Here is a 27029-nt window from a genome sequence, read left to right as displayed (position 1 = left end):
CTTTATTTTTATTTTGATCTTCAAATGAGTATGTTATTTTGAATGGAATATGGACACAATAAGACTGTATATTACCACTTTAACGTGCATCACGTTTTACATCATTATTTAATTTGTTGTTTTTGACTCTAAACCACATTACAAGCACCCTTATCTGATGGTAAACTTGAGCCTTGTTCACTTGGTCGCTAACGATCACATATCATACCAGAATTATGCAAAAATATTAAAATAAATATACAAAACATTAATTAATTAATTTATTCGATGCTTATGACAGATTCAAATAAAAGTTGCAGTATTTCACAAGGACTACATGTACAATACAAAAACAAGTTTTACATGAATCTTTCTGAACCCAAATCCAAAACGGTACGAAAGAACCGATGCGGGTACACGGGCGGTTCCTCCGCAAGTGCCTACGATGAGAGTGGTAAGGTTTTAGGAATCGGAGGTTACAAATGCAAGCTTTCGTAGATGTTAAAGTTACACTAATGATGAGAAAAAGACTAGTCTTGATTCATTCATGCCTTGGGTTGTTTTATGTTGAGGAATGAATATCACAAAATATCATTTTGTTCGTTTCTCATTTCCCGGGTCTCGGTTCAATAATTTGATGTGAGATAGAGAAATGAGAAACGGAACAAAAGGAAATGGGATAAACCCACAAAGAAACTTATAGTTGCTTGGATATAGCGTTGACCGTCTTTGACTTGCAACTCAATCCAAGACTTCTCACATTGAAAATTGACGAGAACGTTTTTGAATTTTTGGCAGCAACTGTTTTCTATTTTGTAATAGGCTTGATTTTCGTTCAATGCATCATAAGAAAACCAAACCCAGTATATGAAGGTAGGGTGTGAGAGGGTATGATGTACGCATATCTTCCCTCTGTCTCTATCACATCTTAAGAAAGAATTCATGTCAATTATGAAGTTGGAAAAGTAGCATATTTGACCCTTAACAAATCAGAGCATGAACTTTTTGTACAGAAAATTAAAAAATAACCTTTATCAAGGATTGTAACAGGAATCTTGTGAATAACAACTAATAGCTTCAGTTTTCTTGTACTAGTTTTAAATAATGGAAGCATAATAAGTAATTTTAACTTTGGAAACAACCTCTATATCCGTTAGGAGTAGAGGAAAAGTCTATGTACATCCTACTACCCCCCCAGACCTTTAGCGACTTGAGAGTGACATATATATATATATATATATATATAATATATATATTGGGTGGGTTTGGTTTATAGGTAATTGAAAAGAAGAAGTGTCATGATTTATCTAGAAATACCTGATGAATCAATACAGTTGAAGGAGTCATCCCGGGCACAGTATTGACTTCGATGACTAAAACCTGTAATCACTCATTTGGTGAAAATACCTCAAAATTAGAAATATTGTGGACATAAATTAATGTTATTAGTAATTACTCATGGTTAAAGAGGTATTTTTGCATGAAAAATTCACAATGAATAGAATCTATTTTGCAAAAAGGAAACCACTGCATTCATTTTGGGATACATGACAAAGATCAATATCAGACATACTTATCAATTGATAAATTAAGGGTAATTTTTAGCTCAAAAGTATGGAAAGGAAACATGGACATACCTCGCCACTATCGACATTAACAAATGCATCAATACGAGAAAATCCTTCAAGCTCCAGAGTGTTAGCAATAAGCTCAATGCGTTCTTTGCATCTCATCAACGCCTCAGAACTAATTCAGGATAAGGCAAAACAAGAGAATGTTCACAATAAGAAGGGAACTCAAAACTTATAACGCTAAGAAAGAAAACGACAACCATTTATTAATTGACCCAAAATATTTGCAATCCGTGACGTCAAGAGAATGTAATGGTTATATATATTTATAAATAATAACATAAATATGGAGAAAACTATTCTTCTACACAAGCCATCTGTTAACCAAACTCTGAGAAAATTGGGCAAACTGAAGGAAAATGCAATGTAATGATTTGTACTTCCAAAACCTTCATTTTGAAGCACATTAGATTTGATATCTCAACCATTTTAGATCAAAGTTCGTTACACAAAATAAGAATCGGACTAATGTACTTTGCATTTTCAGATGTAAACTATGTACCTAAATCTTAGAGATAGGTACCAATATAAAAGTTCTGAAAGTACGTTACATATAATAGTAATCATACCAAAGTACACGTTGCATTTTCTTGCAATTTGGTTGAGAAAATATATTAAAGTTAGGGATAACATGGTTTTTACGCTTTAAAGTCATCGGGTCTATCAATGAATTCTTCTTTTGGTTACCGAGTTGAGAGGTTAAACACTAGTTTTTTATTTAGGTTTCTTGAGCTTTTAAAGAATGACCTGATACAGTGCCTAGCAAATGGAGGTTCAACTAGCCAGACACGGTAGAAATTTTAGTTCCGTTAAAACTCAAGATATATCATACAAAAACTAATTTTGCGGATGAGCGGTGGATTCAGTTAATAATAAAACATAATTACATAACTAACCTCATTATTGACAATGGGGGTGGGGTAAGATTAATCCCTGTTCCACCTGCAAGGAAGTAATTGCTAACATTAAAAGACACGGGCTGCCAAATTAAATACAATAATGAAACATTTCCTTCGTGAAAAAGGTACCATCCAAAAAATTACATCTTTGACCTTGATTTTGGTTAACATGATTCCTTGTTTTGGATTACTGTTAAATATTGGAAAAGTTGCATTATACAGGGGAGTACAAACATGTTTTTACACCATTTTAGCATCAAGCTAATAATGTTGGCACCAAAAAGAACAAATTGCAGGTATCAGAACAGATGAATGGAAGAGGGTACCTCGTTTACCAAAAAAAAAAGGTACCTTGAAATTTCTCTTCGAGAGATAGTATGTCCCCACTTTCTTTAACGGTGACACTAGGCATTAAAGAGCGCATGGAACCTCGTTTACCTATGACGCCAACAGTTATTTCAACCCATCTACTACGCCCTTCCCACAAGAGACGTTCGTTTTCATTTGTTGATTTGGATACAATAGTGATATCATCCGTTTCAATGAAAGGTTCAAAGATTAAAAACTCCGGTGGAGGAACTGGCATTTCAATTAACCCATGAGCCTATGAAAAGTTAACAAGAAACATTTGTAATCGTTTCATCATTAAATTGTAAAACAACTACCACAATAAGAAAATGGAATATGAACACATGACCATGACGTGTGCATTAACAGTTGGTGTAACCATAAATCCTACAGCATTCATTAAAATATATTGACTTTGCCATTCCATTTATTCCGAGTTAAGCATTTACTACAATGGAAGCTTCAAAACCTGCTTAATTGAATCATTTTTTCCGAATTAAGAGGAAAAAGTCATATGATATCTTTTTGTACCTTTGCCAAGCTATTTGAAGGAATCCGAGGAAGGCAGTCCTCCAATGCTTTTACATAAACGCCAAGGTCCTCTGCACAGCTGAGTTTTCAAAAAGATAAACGAACAGCACAGTATAATGTAATATATACATAGTGGTGATAAAATTTTACTTCCCTCCATCCTACAGAAATTGAACATCTTGGGAAGTTTTCAGGATGAATTATTATTTGCCCATGATTTTACTGATGTGGTCCACAATTTTTTTATTTTTTCATTATTTGGAAATTGGAATCCATTTAAGACATTTGACAACAGTCAAATACTGGTCCAATCTTGTGATTTTCATGGGACAGAAGGAGTAATTCAAGTTCTACTTCAAATGAAAACATGTTATGGTAGGGAACTTACCAGAGTCTTGCCACTCCGGTTGAGCATCCATCTCTTGCTGGTTTGATACATAAGGTCTCACATTGGAGCTTTGATATCACTTCATGCCAAATGTCTGATGTAGCGGCATTCAGAAGATCATCTTTTCGCCTCACGTCCTTATTAATAGTCAGAATCCCGAAGTTTGTAAGCTGTTCAGATGAAGTCAATTAGTGCTACAATGGCTGCTGAAAACAGCTTTTGGGCCGCCATGAGAACCATTAGAGACTTGTTCAATCACTAGGAGTCAGCTTTATTGCTGGATAAAAGTTTTTCAACTCAACCCCACCCCTCGGTTTACTCACCTTTGGGTGAGGTTCTCAGTTCATCATAATAAATACCCAGAAGCTCCCTGTATTTTATAACCATAAAATTTCTACTTGTGCATTCAAGGACTCTTGGTTCAGATGGGAAAAGACCAAACATGGAAGAAATTATGCTTATGGGTTAAAAATGATAATCTATCTGTCACAGAATATGAGTCCACATTCCAATTTCAAACGGCAAAGGGGTTACCTTTCCAAATCAAATTTTGACATAAACATCTTGGCCTTAGATAACCATACTGAACTACAAGAAAGGAGTATCACAAAATGAAAAGCTCGAAGCTAAATAATTTTGGAACATCTGAGTCAATTTTGAATTTGGCAGTAGTAGATTTGATTATCGAAGATCGAAAGTGAACTCTAATTGTGGGGAAGAGGAAGTAATAAGAACTACGATGGTGATTATTATAATCGTAACACTGATAATCTAATGACTTCCATATGGCATTCGAAATAATCTAATGACTCCTGAAAAAAAGATATGGAACTTTGAACCCTACCATCTTAAAGAGAACATGTTAAATGTTACCGTACATGTTTAAGAGCAAGAGATGTTGCAACTTTATCCATACATGTCCTTGAAGCCGAAAATCCAGGACCTTGAATATAAAAAGGGATACATTAGGTAAATCACTTCAATTGAATAAAAGGTAGTCTTCTAATATCAGTAAAAAACTGCTACCTGTATAAGGTACTCCTTCAGCCTCCAGCATCGACTGAAGCGTACCATCTTCACCTATGCCTCCATGCACTGTCCATAACACCGAATTAAAACCATTAAATTAGAATACTTGTCTAACTGAGAGACAACAGAGTCACATGCCACACACTATAACCAGTCTACAGGGCAGATAGTTAAGTGAATAGCCACATTGAACAGTGGAAAGATATTCTTGTAATCATCAACACTTAAATTAGTTAGTGCAATTTGAATTTACGATATTCCATTAAAATTGCGATTGTTATAAAAATCTGGCAGCTAGAGTACACATCAATGTGGTTTAACATAATAACAAAATAACTGGCGTGACTACTTTAGGATGTAATGTGAAATTAAAGTTAAAACAAATGACACCAAGATTGTAAATCATTTTCTTTCATCAATCAATGAATATATCGAGTTGCAATATGGTATGTCAAAGCTATAACCTACCAATTGTGGGTCTAATTAGGAGTCACCAAGTGCGTTATCTTCTCTTTTGAGAAAATGAGGAATATTATTTGCAAGAAGTAAAAAAACATTTTGGCCACTGTACTGCTAAAATCACTTCCATGGATATAGTATCTCATGTTCCCATCAGTCATATCTTTAGGCCAAAATAGCATTTTCTGAAACAATTTCCCTTAATGACCCTTGAAATAACATCGATTTATCACGGGTAACCTAGTGATTTTCTTTATTTGGCTGGAAAACAAAATCAGTGAGCAAAAAATGACTGGAACAGGAGATACAGTATAATTCTCTAGTAGAGTGACTGTAAAATATATTTTGGAATAGTACAGAGGCCATGTATTTACATTCAAGTACAGCAAACGAGTAGGCTCTACTAACATGTTCCTAAGCACTTTATATTAAAAAAAATATGACACATTCCTCTTGAGTATAGCTATTTATCCAAAAATTTCCACGCATCTGTTAATTCCCAATTACATTATACCAAAAAACATAATCAGCTCGTCAAGTATCTGCAAACCTGCGATGAAAACCGTTGCTTGAACATCCTTGGCTAGCTTTATCCATTTTTCTAGTGTGAATTTCATAGGTGGTTCATCAGATATATCAAAACCAGTGAACCAATTGTGTTTCTTCAAACCATTGGCAAGATCGTCCATCACTTGCTTCCTCAAGTGAGAAGTCAAAGCAGCACGGGCAGGTTCAAGTGCTTCTGTGCAAGCATCAAGAACTTCTTCTGTGGTATGTCTTAGCACAAGAGAGTAACTATATGCACACAGAAACGATATAATTTTCTACTCAGAAAAAGTAATAAAAGATCAGCATATGCTTATAATTGAAAATATCTAAGTCAGTTTTATCCGTGTCTTTCCTTTTCCGTTCTTTTTTATTACTTCGATGAGGAGGGGTGTGAGCCATTGGGCAACTAGTAAGGTTACTCCATTGTGAGTGGGAAGGTCAGGTATTTGGGTCATGGAACCAGCCTCTTTGCAACAATGCAAGGGAAATGTTGTGTACAAAGATTTCCCTTAGGACCCTTGGTGCACCCATGTCACCTTATTTTTATATTATTTCCAGGGGTGAACACAAGAGACTTGACCCTGCGAACTTGCAAGGCTGAATGGAAATCCTTAAAACTAGGTTATCACGTTGGTTTCATCATGTATCTTTTATAAAAATCAGTGTGAAAGAATTTTCATCCCACTAGTATCATCACTGAAATACTCGTTAGACATTTGTTTTATATTTCACCGAGTCCTCAAAGTACTTCTAAACTTGCCAAAAAGAATCTGTATGTCTCATCATGCTTTCAGGAATTGATTATCAAACAAACTGCTAAATTTTTCTATGTGTTACTATATACTCCTTTTATCCCATGATAAAAGATAGGTGTAAGCCTGCTGCTACCTTCCCTTCTTCTCCTTTTGGGTCGATCCCAGTTTTAGCCTAGGTTGGATCACAAACCGAGTCATGACAAACTCAACATAATTTAAATGAACTTTCTGGTTCTTTCAGCTTTCAGGGCATTATTCACAGTCACTTTCGAGTTTGATAATAAAAGTCATCTTTTTATTGGTACTTTCTTCACACAATCATCCTTCAAAAGTTAAATTTTGATTGCCATACAATTTCATGCATGCCAACTCAAATTTTGTAATATAATGTAATCCTTTTCAATGTTCAGTGACAAATTTCAATTTTACAATTTGCACATAATATATTTTAATAATGATTTGTGGTGTTTAAGTATAAAAAGAACATATTATTTTCATAGTTTTTACGTCTAAAGGAAAATGCTCTTTTGTTTCAGAAAGAGAGAGTATAATAGGACAAACCACATATTATATGTGAGCTCAAAAGTTTGGTTAGCCCTGAAGTAACTAGGGGTGTCTCAAAATGAGCTGGATTATTGGTGCCCGTTGTTAACTAGATCCACCTGAAAATTTATGTATTAACTCACCTCTGAACAAAATGATTCCTTCATCAAAGCAAGAGATAGCTTAATCATGTTTTAGTTCAACGAACTTAAAGCATTAATTAGCTTAGAATGCACTCACTAGTTCTATAAAACATAAGCACATGTAATAATTGAACTCCACTTACGGTAATGACAACACTGTCCTCGAGCTGACACCCTTTTGGTTGTGAACATCGTTGACCTCAGATGAAGCATCATTACCAGGAGCAAGTAAACAAGGAGTTACTTCAAGCTGTAACCAACCAGAATGATTTCATTATCTTAATTAAGAATGATAACTCGTTGTAATTGATCGCTAATCTGGATTCTTAATTTACACCAACAAGATGGTTGGCTTCTGTGCTTTGTGAGGATTGGGAGGGAATATGCTTTTAGATAGCTTAAAAATTAAAATATTGGTTGTATGAGTTTGGATGTTTTTTATCATTCATAGTATAATGACTTGAATAAGCTTTTATAATATTAGAAGTGAAAATTAAAGCTCTGAACCTAAAATATTTGTATGCGTCTCATGGATGAAGCTAAACCATATGCCTTTTGGTTGGGGGGTTGAGTTGGGGAAAGACGTCCATAAAATTCCTGAAACTTGAACTAAAATCCTTGTTAAAATATTTCTTTAACCCTTTCGTATTTTATACTTGGTTCCCAGCTTATCTCTATCTGCCTACTGCAATTCTCTTTGCTTTTTTACGAGTGTTGTGTTGCAAACCAGACACTAAAACAGCTTTTATACCGTGTCCAAGAAAAACAAAAACAACTTAAACCAGCATAGCATATGATGGATATTTTTCCAATGAAGAAAGCTCACATCACCAGATACTTGAAGATTGAGCCAAACATTAGTCCCACTCATAAGAGATACTTGGCGTTCGGATGTGTCACCACCAAATATGACAAAGACTTTGCGATAACCTTGATGTTCGGGGACTGGTTCACCAAGCTTTGAAGACTTTGATCTTCTAGGTGATGGGATTGATTCACCACAATATGATGAAAGGCTGGGGAACCGCAAGCAAGCACGTTGGATAATGGTTCTGAGGATATTTGAGTGGGAGAAGCCAACCTAAAACAGCAATTTTCTATGTATCAGAAGCATGGGGAAAAAATTTGGAAAATATTTTGAATCAGAAGACAGCTTCTTCTCATGGCGCTAGTAATTATAATAACCATAAGCACAAATGATATTTGGACCCAGCTATCACAACACCATAGTCAAAGACATCAACATAACATTAGATGAGCTCTTATGGGTGCCAGAGTTAACTAGTAATAAATTAAAGGGAAAGATTACTTTTACCTAAAACTAATAGTAGTTTATTATAAGAAGCAAAAATAAAGAATACCCTTCCATCCTGTTTAAACTTCAGCAAATTCCTCGATGTCCCATTAAAATTGTAACACTTTTATGAAAGTATTCAAGTTAAAATTACATGTTCGTCCATTATAGCCATATTCACTTGGGTCCAAAGATTCATTTATTCTGTTTCCTCTTGATGTTTTAGATGTTTGACAAAGAGTGAAATGGTAGAATATAGTGTTAAAAAATACTTATACGAGCACACATCTATTGGTAGATGGAAATCAGTCACATGATTATTGAATGACTCAACTATAGTAAATCAGTACAACATATCAATTTGCACATCTCAAAGTAGGCAACAAGACTACCTTTGAAGCTTGCTGAAACAGGAAACTTGTTTGCTCCATTCCACTAATCTAAACAAGAACAATGATATGTTGATATAAAGCGTACATATAAAGGTTATAAACAGGGTGCTTCACTACAAATATAAAAACATTCACTCTTTTACCAAGTTGATATCAGTAAAGATGACGATTCCTGATTCAGTCCTCCCAAAGTCATTTGCTTTTGATGATGATGTACTAGAAGAAGGCGGCAAAAACCAACCATCAATTCTGGCAAAATCCCGTAAACCAAGCCTTTTAAATAATATAGATGCCCCTTCTTGAATTTTCTGAATTACATCTAACGGAAAACGAGGTGGAGTGTGATAAACAACCTGAAAACCATGTACAATGGGTAAAGCATCAATGTTTTGACAATAAACAACACTGAAGAAAGGACCACCATGGATAAAGATTCCAACTTGTAGCCCATATCCACTCGTACTACCTGCTGAGTAGGAAGATACTTCCGCCGGTAGTTAAATATTGCATCCCTCTCACTTATATCATCACTATTGCTAGACTGAAGTTCCACCTGTATAGTGCAGATAAAACATAGTATTAACAATAGATCTTCAAGTTAGCCATTTATATATCCTTCTGCATCGACTTAATCCTTACTTTTCTTGCAAATGAATCATGTTAGGCCCTCAGAGTCAAGTTGCACAATGTACTCATTTAGTATCATAATTAGACACAGTATCTGCATGTCATGTACTTGAAAAGTGTTTTCATGCTAGTTAATGTGCATTGCATAATAGGCTAGACGGGTGTAAGGTAAATTCCTTACATATCCTTTATTTATCTTAAGATGGTCAAAGGTGGTTGATCATCTTGATTTGGGGAAGATAGTAAAATCATATTAATTTATTTAAGATATTAAATCATCCTAATTTAGTCGGGGAGATAGTTTAATATTAAGGTGATATCTTGATGGAAGATTTACATCAAATCTACAGGTTTTTGGGTCCTCTCCTTACCCATAAAAGGGATTGAATACCCTCAATTCAATCCATCCCCAAAAAATAAACTTAAAGGAATCAAAGGCACGATAGAGAAATCAAATACCACCTTGGAGCATTCTACAGTACGTTTCGATTCACAGATAATGGCTTCTATGTTTTATGCTCATATGAATATGTGATTACCATGAAGTTCAAAGATATTAGGTTTAAGTATTTCATACTTCACAAAAGGCACCTGTGTACTCTATTTCTATATGTATCTTGGCTGACCTTTACTTCTACCAATCACCTCCTCCTGGAAACTAGGTGCAAGATTGAAAATTAAATACTCCATCTCAAATAAACACAGTGTCTAACTGGTCACACAGTTAATGGAAGTGTATCACTATTAACCATATCTAAAATACCCCTAATGATGACAAAATAGAGAAACTTGTGGACTTAATAGTATTTATAATAATGACCTAATTAGGAAACAGTCAGTGAGGCAATTTTGGATTAAAACTTGCCCAAAATAGAAATATTCCATTTATATCAAGACATCCCAAGAAGGATACTGTTGCATTTATTCTTGGAAGGAGTGAAATGAAGTATATGTACATTGGAAAATATAAGGTACTCTTTGTCTTGCCCATTTAATATTTTCATTTTGTCCTGTTTATATCATATGAGGAGAATGAAGACCTCATTATGGGTCCCATTGATTTGGTGTAATGAGGAACGAATATGGGAACCCAAAAAATGGAATATCAAGAGAAATGAACAAAAGAATAACTTCTAAACTATCAGACATTTAGATGTTAATCACCTCCGTTGGCAGGAATACAACTGGTTGACAGTCAAAACTAGAACCAACATCAAGAACAATTGCTGTGAACTCTCTACCTCCTCCAAGAAAAATTTCAACAATGACCTTATCGTCAATTCCCTGACATAGAAGAAAGGAAGTCATATCAATAAACATAGGACTGACACAAGGAATAATCTCTACTTACGAATTCATATAGCTGTGACATTTTAAAATATTTGATCCTTTTGTAGAACAAAACAAGACTTGCTTGGCTTGCTCAGGATAAACTAAACATCTTGAGTTTGTATCCCAGTGCCCAATGAATTACGTCATATTGTGCACTGTGCACAACCGATGTATAATGTAAAACCAACCTCGTATATGGTCCATAAATTGAAGTCAGAAAAGAAACCATAGTAAAAGACTGAGGAAGTGGAAAAGATTAAAAGTACCTCAGAAATAATTTCTCTAACTTTCATTAAGGAATCAGTCACACCATAGGCAACTGTAACTCCGATACTTGATCCTGCTCTTGTTGGTTTCACCTGAAACCATGTGCGTAAACCTCGAGTATGTAATTGGAACAAGATTTTAACAGTGTTCCATTATCGATGCATATAGTTCAGAAATAATAACTACCACAACTTTCCCTGAGTTAGCATCCAGTTGATTGTCGAAAAACCATCTCGACAAACCAAATTCATCCAATTCACTACCCTGAAATTTAATATCTGAAGTATGAGCACAGAAAATGTAGGCAGCTTAACGTGTATATGGATAAAATGCCTTTTTAATATCCAAGTGATAACATAGAAATATTAGCAGTACATGCCAAAGAACTTAAATGTTGAAAAAATCATTGCATTCTCCCAAACTGTGCAGAGATTACGAAACTCCAAACATATATCCCTGCCATCCCATGAGATTTGCAACATTTGACTTGCCATATAGTTTATGGGAAGGGTTTGACGATTTCTCTTAGTCTTAATATAGGCAAAGTAAACAAATTCGGTAGATCAAAATCAACAAAATCAATTTACTTTTAATGGTGATGATGGGCAAACATGTTTTAATTTGGAAACTTCCCAAGAAAGAAAATGTTGCAATTTTCTTGGGAGATCCTCAAAAGGAAATTGTAGCAATTTCAGTTAAAAAGAGGGAGTGCTAGCTTAATAACAAGTTACCAGTAACGTAATATTTATGTTAATGATTGAATTCTAACAAATTATCAAGACTGACATCATGGAAGTTATTCGTAGAGAAAAAAAAAAAAAATAAGATATAAAGTAACTGCTTGGATAAACTAAACAATACGAATCTCAGTACGTAGTATAAAAAAAATTGGGATAGGATCTTCCCCCCTCAAAATCGGATGTAAAGTTCACTTCCATCCGGCTTAAGTAGGTATATTGTTGATATAATGCATAATTTTGCAGATTTAAGATGGCTATGACTACACAAGCTGAAAAGAGAAGCAAAAGAACGGAAAACTCGGAAAGCATAAATAAATAAGGCTAATAAAGATAAGCATATTTTACTCGAGGAAAATACCTGTAGTACAAAGTTGGGCACTGTTATGAATCCTTGTTTCTTAAGCTCCAAGGAGGCATCATACTGCCAAAGACAATGGACGAAAAATGAGCATCAGTCACCATAATAATATCTAATCTCTAGAAAAGAGTAATTTGGCATGTGCACTAAAACCTTTTCACAACATTTAGTTACTTTTGAGCCCTATATATCAATTGGGAAAACCTATAATTCTCACAAGTGAAACCACACTAGCTGTTGGCCTGGATCTCTTTTGTAACATTTCATCCTACATCGGTGGTGAGTGTGAATTCTGAACCTCTTATAAGTCCTAGGTTATGGGCTATAATAACTTTCACCATCATTTTAGTTGATTTATTTGGTTATTAAGTTAGTTTACTGCTTTGGGCAGCTGTATTACAAATTGGTATGAGAGAGAAACCCCCTTGAGGTGTGTTGGGTTGCACTCACTCATCTCCAGCGGATGACGGTTCTCGAATTTTGAACGGGTTTCTGTCCAAGTCTGACGAGGACCTCAGAAATTTAGGTAGGCAACTTGTAACTTACCGTCCCAGTAAGTAGTGAAATCAGAATCCCCAAGTATTTTTTGAAGTATACAAAATTTATATATGGCATATGAAATTCACACACTCACCTTTGGTGAGGTAGGAACCCTTGACCTCTAAGAAGGTTGGGTTACTAGATACTGTTGGGCCAATGGCCCTTTGGTTATGGGCTACCATTTTAGTTGATTTCTAGCTAGCTGGGTCAGTATACTGTTTTGGATTAGAGTGTTACAAATGGGAAAGCGATATAGCTCAAGGCATAGTGGGACAGAGTCATACATCTCCAGATACAACAGATGTGGGATACTGTTTGGGCGTCTGTCCAGCCTGATGAGGACGCATGAGTTTTAAGTGGGGGAGTTTGTAACATCTTGTCCCATATTGCTCATGAGTGTGAACTATAAACCACTTATAATTCCTTGGTAATGGGTTACCAATAATTTCTCACCATGGTTTAAGTTGATCAGGAGGTTATTGGGCCAATTTGTTGTAGGCGTTGGCATTGCAAATGGCATGAGAGCCGTGGCCCCTCAAGGTGTAGTGGGTGGGATTCTAGGATTCTGATTGGGTTTTTCTGCAGGCCTGACTATGATGCGAAGAATTAAAGTTTATCGCATTCTATCTACATTGGTATCTAGTTTGGGATGTGAACCCTGATCCTCTATTATGGTCTATCAATAACTTCTTGCCATGGTTTTTGTTGATATGGAGGTTATTGGGTCAGTTTACTGTTTTGCGCTAACATGTTACAAATGGTATGAGTGGTGGCCCTTAGAGGAGTAGTGAACCAAGACCCACGATAATACTTCTTGGCTCTAATTGGGTTTCTATTTAGGCTTGAGAAGATGGTGAAAATTTTAAGTGAGGAAGTTTGTAACATCCTCTCTCACATTGTTAGTGAGATTGAACTTTGAACCCCCTGTAATTCCTTTCTTATGGACTTTCAATAACTTCTCACCATTTTTAGTTGGTTTGGAGCTTGATAGGTCCATTAATTACTATGGGATAAGGTGTCATAGATGGTATGAGTGTGGTGGCCCCTTGAGGTGTATTGAGTCAAACACATGCATCTCCTAGGGATGGTGGTTCTCTGATTCTATTGGGTTTGGCTTAGGCCTGACAAGGTTGTGAAGAATTTAAGGGAGGGAATTTGTAACATCTTATGCCACATGGTAGTGAGTGAACTATATATTGCTTATAAGTCCTTTCTTATGAGCTACAAATAACTTATCACCATGGTTTTAGTTCATCTCAGGGTTATCAGATCAATCTATCACTATAGGCTGATGTGAGCAAATGGTATGAGCACAGTGGGGCCTCAAGGTGAAATGGGTTGGACTCATGTATTCCTAGGGCTGATGATTCTGGCATTTTGTTTGGGTTTCTATTTGGACTTTATGAGGATGTGAGAAATTTAGGTGAGAGAGTTTACAACATTGTGTCCCACGTATAGTGAGTGTGAACTCTAACCTCTTGTAAGTTCTTGTAGGCCACAATAATTTCTCACCATTTTTGTAGTTGATTTGCAGGTTTTGGGTCAGTCTATTGCTATGGGCTGCGGTATCTCTTTTCCAGTTAGGTTGCATAGTAAGACACAGATGTATGAAAAGAGGACATGCAAGAGCCAGTATCTACCTTGTCAAATGCTTGACGACATTCGTTTGATCTTGTGCCAACAAATGGAACATTCGATTTTTCAAGAAGCTCCTGAAGAGTCGGTAATAAGCAAAAACCTTAAACACACCCATTATTACTACAAGAATTTTCTATATCTTTTGGTATGAATATATTTCAGCAATGGTTATAACCTGAATGCCACCATCCTCACCAAAACGACCATGTATAGCAGGGAAAACTATGTCCACAGTAGCAGCTAGGTGTTCTGCAAAGTCGGTCAGAGTCTGGAAACCTTGTGCCAGGCTGACAAAAGAAGTCATATAGAATCTCAGTGTTCCCAAGAGAATGAACTGAAAACACAGAAACTACAATTCTCATTGATGATTTACCTTTCAAGTTTGAAATCAAAATCGGCAGGAGTATTTGAATAAACCTGCAAATGTAATTGGGATAATAACAGAAAACAAAAAGGTTACAAGCATCAACCATTACATCACTTTTCTTAGATTAGAAAAGGGTGTAGCTGACAACGTACAACAGTGAAGCAAACAACTAATGATAGGAATTCTTTGAAAGGTGTGTTTCTATTGTTCGTGAGGTCAAAGTTTGACCAAGATTTATCATATGAAATAAAAATTTCTGAATGTTTCAATGATTAGCCCAATATTGGTTTGCAGGCAAAGGCTATAAAACTTGTTTGCAGAAACTACGGTTAACTTTTTCAGGAATAATATGATTTAAGTACATAACAATCACAAAGAATGTTCTTATAAGCCACAAATTTACAGATCAACAAGGATGGAAAAACTACGCCAGAAAATATCAGGCATGGAAGCCTGAAACAGTTAGAGCTATCAATGGAAAGAAACACATTGGAAACTGCCTTTTTGGCATTCTTTAAAGTTATACTTCCCTGTTTACCCATTGGCATCATTACTACTTCTTGATGCTCTTCATTTCTGTCCACATGATTCCACTATTTTATTCATTATTACTATTGGAAGGAATTTTAGACATCTGATTAATAGTCAAACAATCTGATTAAAAAAAAAACGGTTTGATCCAACAATGCAAGTTTGTAAATAGATTTATATTGATCATGGATACTGACAAGTGACAGTCATTTGAGAAAGATAACATCCACATAGCAAATTCAAAACAATGCATGGGGGATACAAACCTGGGCAGAGGATATTGCATATGCGTTGAGATTGGGATCAATATAATAGCAGCTTACATGCAAGTCATCCCCCTAATACAAAGAAAACACACCAAATCAGTATGTATATGTATATGTATACGTAACGCAGGACGGAAACAGGATGAACCTGGATATTTGAGAATCCACTCAAAAACCGAAAATCAATTAACTCAAGATATCAAAAAACTTAAAACTGATTCTCAAAGCTTTACAATAGATCCTATTTATAGGCTAAGAAAACTCTTGGAAAACAAGCTAGGATTTAAACCTAATTGTACTCTAACTAGGAAGTAGGAAAGTAAATAAACTAAATTAATCCTAGGAAAGGATTCAAAATATATTATAAATCCTCATCTGACCAAGGGTGGAGAAACAATATAAAGAAAATAAACTAAAGATTTAAAGGAAATAAATTAATTGTTGCTAATGATCGAGAAGGACAGGCTCAACAGGGGTGTGGGCTTCTTTCAAACCCGTTTTCTTATCTCCCATTGATCCATATGAGAGTCTATCAACTCTCTGGGACTGGCTCAACATCAACATCTATACGTAGATATATGTGTATGTGTGCGTAATTGCGTATATAGTTCCAATGATAGGCACCCATGCACTAAATTAGTAAGAACAAAGACGGATCCAGAAAAAGAATCAAACACAAACTTCTAAAGCAAAGTTAAGTAGTGAGATGTGAAAATGGTTAATTCGGGACTCTAGCTTGTGTTTATTATTAATAGTTTAGTTGCCAATGATGTATGTTATTTTCTGATGACATTGTTATGGTAGTAGAAGTGTGGATAGATAGAGGTTGCACTTATTTTTAAGTTGTTTAGCTTATCGTTCTCCACCAACGTTATTGTCTGTACTTTGAACTGTTCTACTGTTCTTTGTTTTCTTAATGCTTGTTTGCATACACCACTATTTCAAGCTCTTCAATTACTTCTCATAAATTTCAAAACTCCTCTCTTAAGATTTTCCAAAACTTTTTCACATACCAGAGATCTAGAAAATGGCCTCTCTAGTCCTTTGGTAGAGAAAATGCTTGCATGCATCCTACCCTCCCCCCCCCCCCCCCCGGGGGGTAATCGTCACTTCCGGGTGGGATCTACTCGGTACGTTTGGTTAGACTGCATATATACCGGTTTTCTTTTTGTTTGAGTCTTAATATAAACTAGCTTCTTTAACAACTTATCGTTGATGATTTTGTTGGCATCGTTTAGAAATAGGATCAATAGGAACAAGTTCTAGGCTTCAAGGACGCAGATTTGCTTATCATAAATTTATTAATACGTTGTTGGTCTACAAAATGTTTTAGTAGAGCCATTTAAAGAATGTGACTAATAAGGCATTACATTTACTAAATTAATCCATGAATGGACATATATCATGTTTTCAATGCTTCTAATGAGTGTAAAAAAATGAATCGCTTGTATTGAACAAATTAACAAAGCGAGATAACAAAGATGCATACCTAACATCTTAAGATTATAGATCAGGCATATTAATCTCTAGACACCTTTATATTATTTAACTTTATTGTCGTTCTAGCTATAAATATGTAAGCTTACTCCTTCGTGACAGAAACATCATGGGTTTGAGTCATGGGAACATTCCATAAATGCAATGCATAACATCTGTATTTTCATACTATAAATATTAAACGGAATTTTGGGATTCACCAAGCTAATTTCGTTGTCAAAATAGGAATATTTGACTTTTGGGCGATAGCGACTTCTGGCACAGTAGCCTGGCACAATGATATTAGATGTAGCTTAGCTGCATACTAGTGATATCTGTTACAGTAGCACTGATGGTACTGAGAGTATGTTGTCCCAGCTATAGTGCCAAGAGGTTGTGACATTTGTCACGATAGCACTAGTGATAGCGAATGTTTGATCGTCCTGACTATATTGTCATGCGGTTGTGACATCTGTCACGATAGCACCAATAGTACCAAGTGTTTGGTCGTTCCAACGATTGTGACAATGTCATGATAGCGGGCACAATAGCATTGGATGTACCGAGAGTTGGTGCATCAGAGATATTGTGCCATGCAATTGTGACAATGGCACGATAGCAGGCACCATAACATCTGGCGCGATTGTGCCATGCGAGTGTGACATTGTCACAATTGCCGGGCACAATAGCATGAGATGTACCGAGCTGGTGCACAGTAGCATGCGAGTGCATCCGGAGGATTGTGCCATGCGATTGTGACACTATCACAATTGTCGGGCACTATAGTCAGCGGGCCCTGAAGCATAAAATGTTGTTTTGAGCTATAGTTTATCATTTTCTTCATCTCCTTCTCTCCCTCCATTAAAGTTGAACTTAGAAGCACTTAAAATAGATTTCAAGAGTTCGGTAGCATTTAAAGCCAAGAAAAGCATATTGGATCAAGATTCAAGCTCACATTCAAGTTCTAGTCTCCAAATCTTGATTTCTAGGGTTTTGGTTGGAATTGTTAGGTTTTCCTTACAAAGCCTAAGGTGAGTTCACCGTACCTTTACATCACTAAATACATGTTAAATCTTCACTTATTACACATTTGCAAACCTTATTCAAGATTATTTCAACTAGTGGACTTACATGGTGAATTTGGGGATTTTTGACCTAAATAACAAAATGAGTTATTGTGGGTAAACTTCTTGGTTCTAAAGACTTAGGTTCCCTCAATGGGATTTTCATCATTTGGATATTTGACCCCAAATATAAGTTTATTTACTCTCGTCCTATCACATGGTTTTTTTGGCACAAATAGAGGGCCCATAGCCTATTTGGGGGTTTCTAAACCATTTGGTTGTCTTGCTTTATCTTGGGAGTACTCTTGAGAAATATTTGTTTATTGGAATACTTGGATAGATGGGATTATAGTATGTAACCAAAATATGCTATATGATTTAGGAAATTTGTGCAATCTTTATGTTTATTAAATTCCAAGCTTGGTGTTGGGGTACTATAACCCTTATGCATGAGGATTGTAGTCTTTGTTTTATCAAGTAGGTTATATTCATTCCTACCTTGAAATACTAGTAAGTGGAAACTAAGGGGCTGTTTGGATCATGGGAATTGAAAGGAATTGAAAGGAATTGGAATGTCCAATCCTTTGACCAAATTCCAAATAGAGTGTTTGGTTCATGGAATAAGACTATGGAATCCTTTCAATTCCAGTCGATTCCTTCACGCACAGATTTTACAATTTCATGGCAATATGCTAGGATTTCAATTCCTTTCCTACAGATTCCTTCCCTAATCCAATTCCATGCAACCAAATGCAATCACAAGGCATGGTCAAATTCCATCAGATTCCATTCCATTCCCTCAAAGTCAAATTCATTTGATGAATTCCAATTCCATCGAATTCCATTCTACGAACCAGACGCCCCCTAAAGGTCGAATGGAGCCTTGAGGTGTGACTTAGCTAGCGAATGAGCATGCACTAAGATTCATAAATCTTGAGGTGAAACTCTTAGGAGTAGACACTAAAGCTATTTGAGGACTTGAGGTGATGCCATTTTGGGTGTGCACTAAAGTTATAGAATCTAAGGTGTAATCCCAATGAACATTAATACGCAGCAATACTTTTGTGTTCCTGCCACATTTAATGGAAACAGGTCTCTCTCGTCACTGAAAGATGTAGGGTATAAAAACTGTCAAGTTTAACCATTTTGAAATTTATGTCACGTAGTGCAATTGTTACCATTTCCGGGTAAAATCTTTTGTATCTACATCTTTCTACATATTGATTTATTGTTTCAAATAAAATTGTTTGAATTCACTAGGCATAAGCCTAACACTTTTTTCTAAATTAAATGTATATCAGGCCCCATTAGGGGCGGATCTAAGGCTCGTTGAGGTGGCAACGGTGCAGTTTAGAAGGATCGGGATATCATCATTTTGGGGGCGGCTTGTGAGGCAAAGTTGGACTTCTGAGGATGCGTAACACCCGGTTGTAATCTAGTTCAATCTAGAAATAGATTAGCAGGTTGTTAACTGTAATCCTATTGCTTGTTGGTATTTAATTACCCATACTCCCCCTTTTTCGGGATTAATTATCTCCATTCTATGGTAATAACCAGATTTTTAGAAGTTGTATTTTGCTTGATGTTAGGGGTGTTACACAATGAAATGTTGCAAAGAAAGACATCCCTTCCTAATCCTCACAAAGTTAAAGAGTCTCGCTCCACTAGGTTTGACCTTCTCTTACCATTAGACATAGGGTTAATTAAGTCATTATACTTATAACAAAATTGCTATGTCACTAACTAGATTTATGTGTCCCCACCCATGGCTATTGAATGTAAGCTACATCTTTGCATCATTTCTCTATTAATAAAGTACGCTTTTTGATAAGCCTAATGTTCCTTTCATGGTATCATGGTCAGATATTCCCCCCAACACATACTCTAACACCATCTTCTTGTTGCTACCCATCACAACCACAAAACCTGAAACCCCAGTTGTATATTGTAGATTGCAAAAAGAAGATATAAGGTTGCAAATTTCAACCACAAAACCTTGGAGAATGCTTTCCTAGAGAACCTTTTAGCATACACCTGGTGTAGGCATTGCGTTTGTGTCCTTTGACATCCTCCCCAACCTAATTCCTCGATTTGTTGCTCAAGGAAAGCATTTGTTATGCAAATTGCAGAAATCTTTATATGGCCTACACAACCATCTCGAGCATGGTTTCTTCGATTCAACCAAAGTTGTTAAAAGCCCAAGGCGCACGTAGCGCGCAAAGGGGTCTTGGGCCTAGGCACAAGGCACAGGCGCATCTTATAAAAAAAATAGATATCTATGATATACATACACACATAGTTACAGAAAACTTAAAGAGCGTTCCATAAAACATAGTTCAATTTCAATCTCAAAGAAGTAGTAATATCAAACGTATCTCAAAAAAGTCTTGACTAGTATAAGCCTACAATGCAGCAAGTACAAGCCTCCAATGTAGCAAGTACAAGCCTCCAATGTAGCAACCAGAAGAGGGAAGAGTTTAAAGTCGTGAGGAAGCAATTTTGGGTTTTAAAGCCTCGAGGGAGAAGTATAGGGTATGGGACGTAATTATAGGGAGATCTAGAGTATAAATATTGAATAGACTTATTTAATAACACTTTTTTTAGAAGTCTAGGAGATTATAAGACTTAATTAATATTATGGTTTACTAACTCTCTTTCTTGTAGAAGTCTAAGAGATAAGGAAGTTATTTAATAGTAGGGTTTGTTTGACTGGTTTTAAAGGAAATCTTCACAAGGTGTGGCTAGGACCATACGGCGCCTTAGTACGCCTCATCAATACGCCGCGCCTCAACATCCAAAAAACCCACAAGCTGCGCCTTATGTACCTCAGCGCCTAGGCATGCCTCAAGCGTGCTTTTCACAACCATAGATTCAACAATGCAATTTGGGATGACTTATCATGAAGGAAATTAGTTTGTCTTCTACTCTTCTTTAAATGCTCCTCATCAAATAGATATATCTATCTTGTGGTCTATGTTGGTGATATTGTGATTAAAGGTGATATTGTGAAGGCATCAAGGCGTTGAAACAACACCTTTTTAAGAATTTCAGACTTAGGACTTGGGTCTTCTTTTTATTGTCTTGGGATTAAGATAGCCCAGTCAACGTGCCAGGTGTTGCCATCTCTGAAAGAAAATATGCTCTTGATATCTAAGAAGAGGCATGTCTTTTGATTGTAAATCAATAGCTACTCCTATGGATCCTAATATAAAGCTTCTTCCTAATTAGTGGAATCCTATACTGATCCAGAGAGATATGAAGGCCTTGTTGGAAAACTGAATTAACTCACAATAATCAGACGAGCGAAAGGGTTATCTAGAAAAGGACTTGTTTTCATTAACAGAGGCAACATTAATATCATTGGGTGTTTAGATGCCAATTGAGCGTGAGATATAAGTGATGGAAGATCTACTTCTGTTATTGTGTTTTAATGAATTTTGAAAAAAGCAAAACGTTGTTTCCCGATTAAGTATGGAGGCTAAATATCGAGCTATTGCTCATGCAACATGCGAACTTTTGTGGCTGAAACAGTTACTATAGAAATTACATTAGCTAGTTTTCAAGGAGCTTGTGGTGTGTGATTAGTCAATTTTGCGTCTCTCCTCCAATCCAGTCTCTCATGAGAGAACAAAACATATAAAAGTTGACTACTATTTCCTTAGAGAAAAGATACCCTCTAGAAATTTACAAGAGATAAAAGGGAAACTAAATCAAGGAAATCAAGAAAAAAATACAAAAAATATAACAATAAAGAAGGTAACAATATCCCATAATTATAGAAACTATATTCCATAATTATAGGGATTCTTCCTAATCTATAATCTGTACACTTCGACACTCCCCCTCAAGCTGAGGAATAGATGTCTTCCATTCCCAGCTTGGAAATAAGATCATGAAAACTCGAACTGTTTAGGCCTTTGGTTAGAACGTCAGCTAGTTGACTCTTTGAGGGCACAAAGCACATGCACACTAATCCTCCTTCTAGTTTCCTATTTAATGAAAACCGATCTATTTCAATATGCTTTGTCCTGTCATGTTGAACAGGATTATAAGCAATATTGATGGCAGACTTGTTGTCGCAATAGAGTTTCATAGGACCTTCCCATTTGATCTATAAATCATTCATAATAATCTTCAACCATAATACCTCACATAATCCGTGAGCAATGGCCCTAAACTTTGATTCTACAGATGACCTTGCCACCACAATATGATTCTTGCTTCTCCATGTCACCAGATTACCTCCAAGGAAAATGCAATATCCTGAGGTATCTTTAACCCAATTTAGAAACAGCATAATCAACATCGGTGTAGGCTTCGAGAGTAAGAGTTTCATTCTTCTTAAACAGGATGCTCTTCCCATGGATTACCTTTCAATTAATGCAATACCGTGTATGTTGCTTGAAGATGAGGTTCTCTTAGATCGTGCATGAACTGATTAATTACACCCACCGAGTAGGCTATCTTTGGCCTGAGTGTGAGCAAGATATATCAGTCTGCCAACCAGCCCCGTACATTCTTTTGTCAACTGTCGGTGCTTCTTTAGCTTCACCCAACTTTTGGTTCTGGTCAATTGGTATAGATACCGGCTTACACCCACTCTTTCCTGTTTCTACCAATAAATCGGTCACATACTTTTGTTGAAATATGAAGATCCCTTGCTTGGAGTATGCCACCTCAATTCCTAGGAAGTATTTAAGTCCTCCTAATTCTTTTATCTTGAATTCTTTCATCAACCTTTTCTTTAATTCCATATTTTCCCTCTCATCATTTCGTGTAACTATGATGTCATCCACATAGACGAGGAAAGCAATTTATCCCCCTTGTCGACAAGGACTTAATGAAGAGAGTGTGATTCCCTTGACTTTGTTTATACCTAGACTCCTTCATTACTTCTGCAAATCTCCCAAACCATGCCCTGGGAGATTGTTTCAATCCGTAGAGTGTTTTTCTTCGCTTGCACACCTTATTACCCGTGTCAGCACTGAAACCTAGGGGAATACTCATGTATATTTCTTCATTTAAATCACCATGCAGAAAGGCATTCTTTTCATCATACTGCAAAAGTTTCCAGCCTAGGTTAGCAGCTAATGATAATAGAATTCTTACGGTGTTCATCTTTGCAACAGGAGCGAATGTCTCTAGTAGTCAACCCCGTAAGTTTGCGTGTATCCTTTGGCCACTAACCTTGCCTAATATCTCTCAAGGAATCCATCAGCATTGTATTTCTTTGTAAAGATCCATTGACAATCTCCAATGTTTTTTCCTTTCAGCTTATCAACAATCTCCAATGTTTTTTCCTTTCAGCTTATCAACAATCTCCCATGTTTCATTCTTTTCTAATGCACTCATTTCCTCCTTCATAGCATCCCTCCATTCCCTTTTTGATAATGCCTTAGAGACATTGGTATGGATAGAACTGGTATTTAGACTCATAATGAACTTTTTATGGGTTGGGGATAGGCGTTCAAGAGAGATATAGTGAGATAATGGATACAATGGTCGTTTAGAGCATTCTCTAGTCCCTTTTCTCTTGGCAATGGGTAAATCATCTTCAGTATCGGCGAAAGCATGTTGTGTGTGTAAAGGTGGATCAGATCTTACCCTGTTCTCGTTCCGTGTTCTCGTTCCTAGGGCCTAAGTCGTAGTTTTGGTCTTTTGGACTTGCGTTGGCGTAGGAACGACCTTTCTTCTTGTATACACTTGACGAGGTTTTGAAGAATTGTTGAAGACACCGACCCTAATAGGGTTTGAATCAGGTTCATTTGGCTCATTGGATGGTTCAGGTTCATTTAAAGGGGTGGATGACTCAGATGCGACTTGCTCCTCTACGGAATCTTATTGGAGTCAACACTACCAGTTGGGAGGTCAAGTTTTTTGAGTGGTTCAAAAGATTCCCAAGGACTATCTTCCATCATTGAATTCTCTCCCTAAAGAGAGGACCCGCAGAAAAAATGTTTGTTTTATGTGAAAGTGACATCAACAGAGATGTAGAATTTATGGGATGAGGGATCGTGTAGAATTTGTACCTTTTTGAGTGGATGAGTAACCAAGGAAGACACACTTAATGGCTCGAGGGTCTAGCTTGCTTCCGTGTTGGTTGTGGATGTGAACAAAGACAGTGCACCCAAAAACCTTAGGTGTAACACCATTTGATGTTCTGAAGTGAGGGTAGAAGTCATTAAGAAGTTCCATGGGGGTTTTATTTCCCAATGTATGTGAAGGAACCCTGTTTATCATGTGTGTGGAAGTAAGGAGAGCTTCCCCCCAATAGGATTTAGGAACATTTCCATGGAAAAGCAATGCTCGGGTAGTGTTAAGTAAATGACCATTTTTCCTTTCACCTAACCCATTTTGTTGGGGTGTGTTAACACATGAAGAATCATGGATAATGCCTTGTCATTGAAAGTTGGGTGATAAAATCTGGTTGAAATAGTCCTTGGCATCGTCGGTCCTAAAACTCTTTATTTTGACCCCAAACTGGGTCAAGTATTCATTCACTCCGGAATGTCTTTAGGGAAGAGATAATTTGTCAAGGCTTTTGGATGATGTTATCTTGTCTAGATATGGAGAACATATGCAACTCAGAAAAGTGATCATGGAGTTACGTTTTCCCCACTTAGTGGATCCTTGGTTTTTACGTTTGTACCGACCACGAAATTTTTAGGAATAAGAATTCCTGATACAATTCAAGCTGAGATGATTGTGATTGACGGTATTAGAAGCCTGTTAACAGTTCCCAAATATATTGAAGAAGCACGACAGAAATTAAAAGTGGAACTTGTTTTGAAAGGAAATGGGCACTTTTTGGCTGATCAATCTGAGGTTAGGAAGTCCGAATGGTGGAGCGAAAATAATGGTGGCAGGTTTTTTGGAATGAAAGACACAAGTTTCTTAAGGTGTGACTTGAAGCCCCAATGGAAGGGTCTAATTTTTCTTGAAGCTAATTAGGAAGATTATGCTAGAGGGCCTCAACAGTCCAATGTCTTCTTTCGGAATCTGGCATTAGAAGGAAAAGATAGCTTGTTGGCTACATATCAAGTTGGGAGGGATTTCACACATTGGTGCAAAGATGAAGCTGACAGATTCCTTGCAATAAAAGCTACAAGTCTCCAATTTTCAGTGGCAGAAGTGTATAAGTTCCTTTTCTTTTTCTTTCCACCTTGAGGACAAGATGAAAGTTGGGGGGCGGGTATTGTTATACCCTGGGTCAACAGGTCTATTAGTTAGGTCAATAAGTCATTAGAAGGGTAGTATAAATAGGGGAGGGGATTAGTGAGGAAGTATTCTGTTTGTCAATTCTATTGAGCGGAAACCGTTTTGGGAGAGACCAGGTCTCTCGAAAGCCTGTGAAGAATGTAATCTTTCAGCAAATGCAAGTAACTCGTTGGATTCAGCGTGAATGTACAACAGTCTTTTTGGTGATACTTCCTTTCTATTCGGAATCTCACCCTGTTTTTCTTCTTAGCCTTAAACACCAATGAGTGCCCTCATCTATCCATTTTGTGGTACCCTAATGTTTCTCCCAATGCCCCTGGTTAGTGTTTACTTAGTCTCTCTCTTCAAGTACACTGGCACAGAAAGAAGCAACAGGATATAGGCCCTGAAAAGACAACGCCTGCCTTGATATGTGAGGAGAACCATGATCTTGATTCCTTAATGATGCCTTTTATATCTCTTACTATTTCTCAAAAAAAAATGACGCATATATGTGTTGGTAAGCCAATTGATCACTTGGTATTTCATTTCTATCAATGTGCCTACACTCGCCTATTCTCCGGTCATTATGCCTTTGTATTGGCTATGATAGTCACGGCTCTAGCTCATTTTGGATGGAGAAACTAAGAAGAGGAAATGTCTACCATAAAGGAAACATTTTAATGATATTTCAAAAACCGAAACAGTGCAATTTTTAAAGGACAAGGAACACGATCAATTTTCATGGTATATGTTGCAGATTTAATGGAAATCGTAGAAAGCAGATTATTGCACGTTCAGTAGAGATGGGGAAAAACAATTGTATTACACAGGAAAACAAATCTTCACTGAATGAGCTCATTAAATTAGTTAAATATTCAAACCTGAATATGATCAAGCACCGATCTCGCAGAATTAAGAGAAATCCCACGCTCAGCAGATGGCCCTCCACAGATTAACCCAACTCTCAAAACCCTCCCGTTCTCTCTCTTCTTCTCACGCCCTCCCTCCACTTTTGGATCATCAACGGCTACCACTAATTCACTGCACGAACGCACAACTCCAACTCCACGAAACCCATTCCGTCTCAAATTCTTCCTACTCACAGCTACACTCACAGGCAAAAGAACATCGGAAGACTCTGTTCTGGGGAAGATGAAAGAATCAAACCGCGGTTTGCTTGAGAGAGTAGAAGAAGTAGCCATTTGGAGTGACATAAATTAATGTGATTGAGGAATGAGAAAGAAAGACGGTGGTGGCGTATTTAAATGGTTATTACGGTGTTGGCCGGCCGGAGGAAAAGGAAGAATCCATTTCAGAGAAGAACGAAGTGGTTGGTGTCGTCATTTGGCGCGTCGTTTCTGTTCATGATTTTGTTTTTAATCACTTGTCTCCCAATAAAATACAAAACTTAAATCTATATATATATACTAGTTGTGTACCTGCGCAATGCGGCGGGAGCCATGAATTTTAACAATTTTGAAGTTCCACTAATTTTATAAGATAAGAATTAACGACGATATATGTTACACTTGGGTTTTACATATTAATACAATTTGAATAAATAAGAGTTATGGTTCCAATTACAGACTATCGATGAAAAAAATTGTATGACAGTTTAAAATCCAATATATTTAAAATCCAACATATTTAAATGAATCCACAAATGTGTTCGATTTACACCAA

The 27029-nt window shown here is 36.6% G+C and overlaps 1 protein-coding gene across 1 annotated transcript; it reads right to left on the bottom strand.

The window, feature by feature from the left end:
* Window positions 1-183: 183 nt before the first annotated feature.
* LOC112507407 lies at window positions 184-26610 on the bottom strand. The gene is made up of 24 exons (XM_025111985.1): window positions 26228-26610; window positions 15607-15678; window positions 14816-14859; window positions 14618-14729; window positions 14445-14516; window positions 12265-12327; window positions 11353-11430; window positions 11166-11258; window positions 10732-10851; window positions 9407-9493; window positions 9084-9293; window positions 8941-8988; window positions 8081-8335; window positions 7398-7504; window positions 5815-6059; window positions 4803-4871; window positions 4655-4719; window positions 3777-3946; window positions 3389-3467; window positions 2861-3113; window positions 2507-2552; window positions 1617-1725; window positions 1297-1359; window positions 184-419 (listed from the first exon to the last, which is right to left on the bottom strand). The coding sequence occupies exons 1-24, from the start codon at window positions 26558-26560 to the stop codon at window positions 339-341; spliced, it is 2874 nt and encodes a 957-aa protein (XP_024967753.1). The 5' UTR covers window positions 26561-26610; the 3' UTR covers window positions 184-338.
* Window positions 26611-27029: the final 419 nt, after the last annotated feature.

This window comes from Cynara cardunculus (genome assembly GCF_001531365.2).
Source record: "Cynara cardunculus var. scolymus isolate 2C chromosome LG 2, CcrdV1, whole genome shotgun sequence".
Lineage (NCBI taxonomy): Eukaryota > Viridiplantae > Streptophyta > Magnoliopsida > Asterales > Asteraceae > Cynara > Cynara cardunculus.
The sequence above is the reverse complement of the archived record's forward strand: the minus strand, read 5'-3'. Positions and strand labels throughout refer to the sequence as shown.

What these genes read in the sequence shown, in the direction of transcription:
- LOC112507407 (XM_025111985.1), bottom strand. Translation starts at nt 26,560, where the DNA reads ATGTCACTCCAAATGGCTACTTCTTCTACTCTCTCAAGCAAACCGCGG. An exon ending in TCTTTACTGATATCAACTTG is followed by an intron (nt 8,989 to 9,083) that starts GTAAAAGAGTGA and finishes GTTCTTGTTTAG; the next exon opens with ATTAGTGGAATGGAGCAAAC. An exon ending in TTAATGTCGATAGTGGCGAG is followed by an intron (nt 1,360 to 1,616) that starts GTATGTCCATGT and finishes GAGTGATTACAG; the next exon opens with GTTTTAGTCATCGAAGTCAA.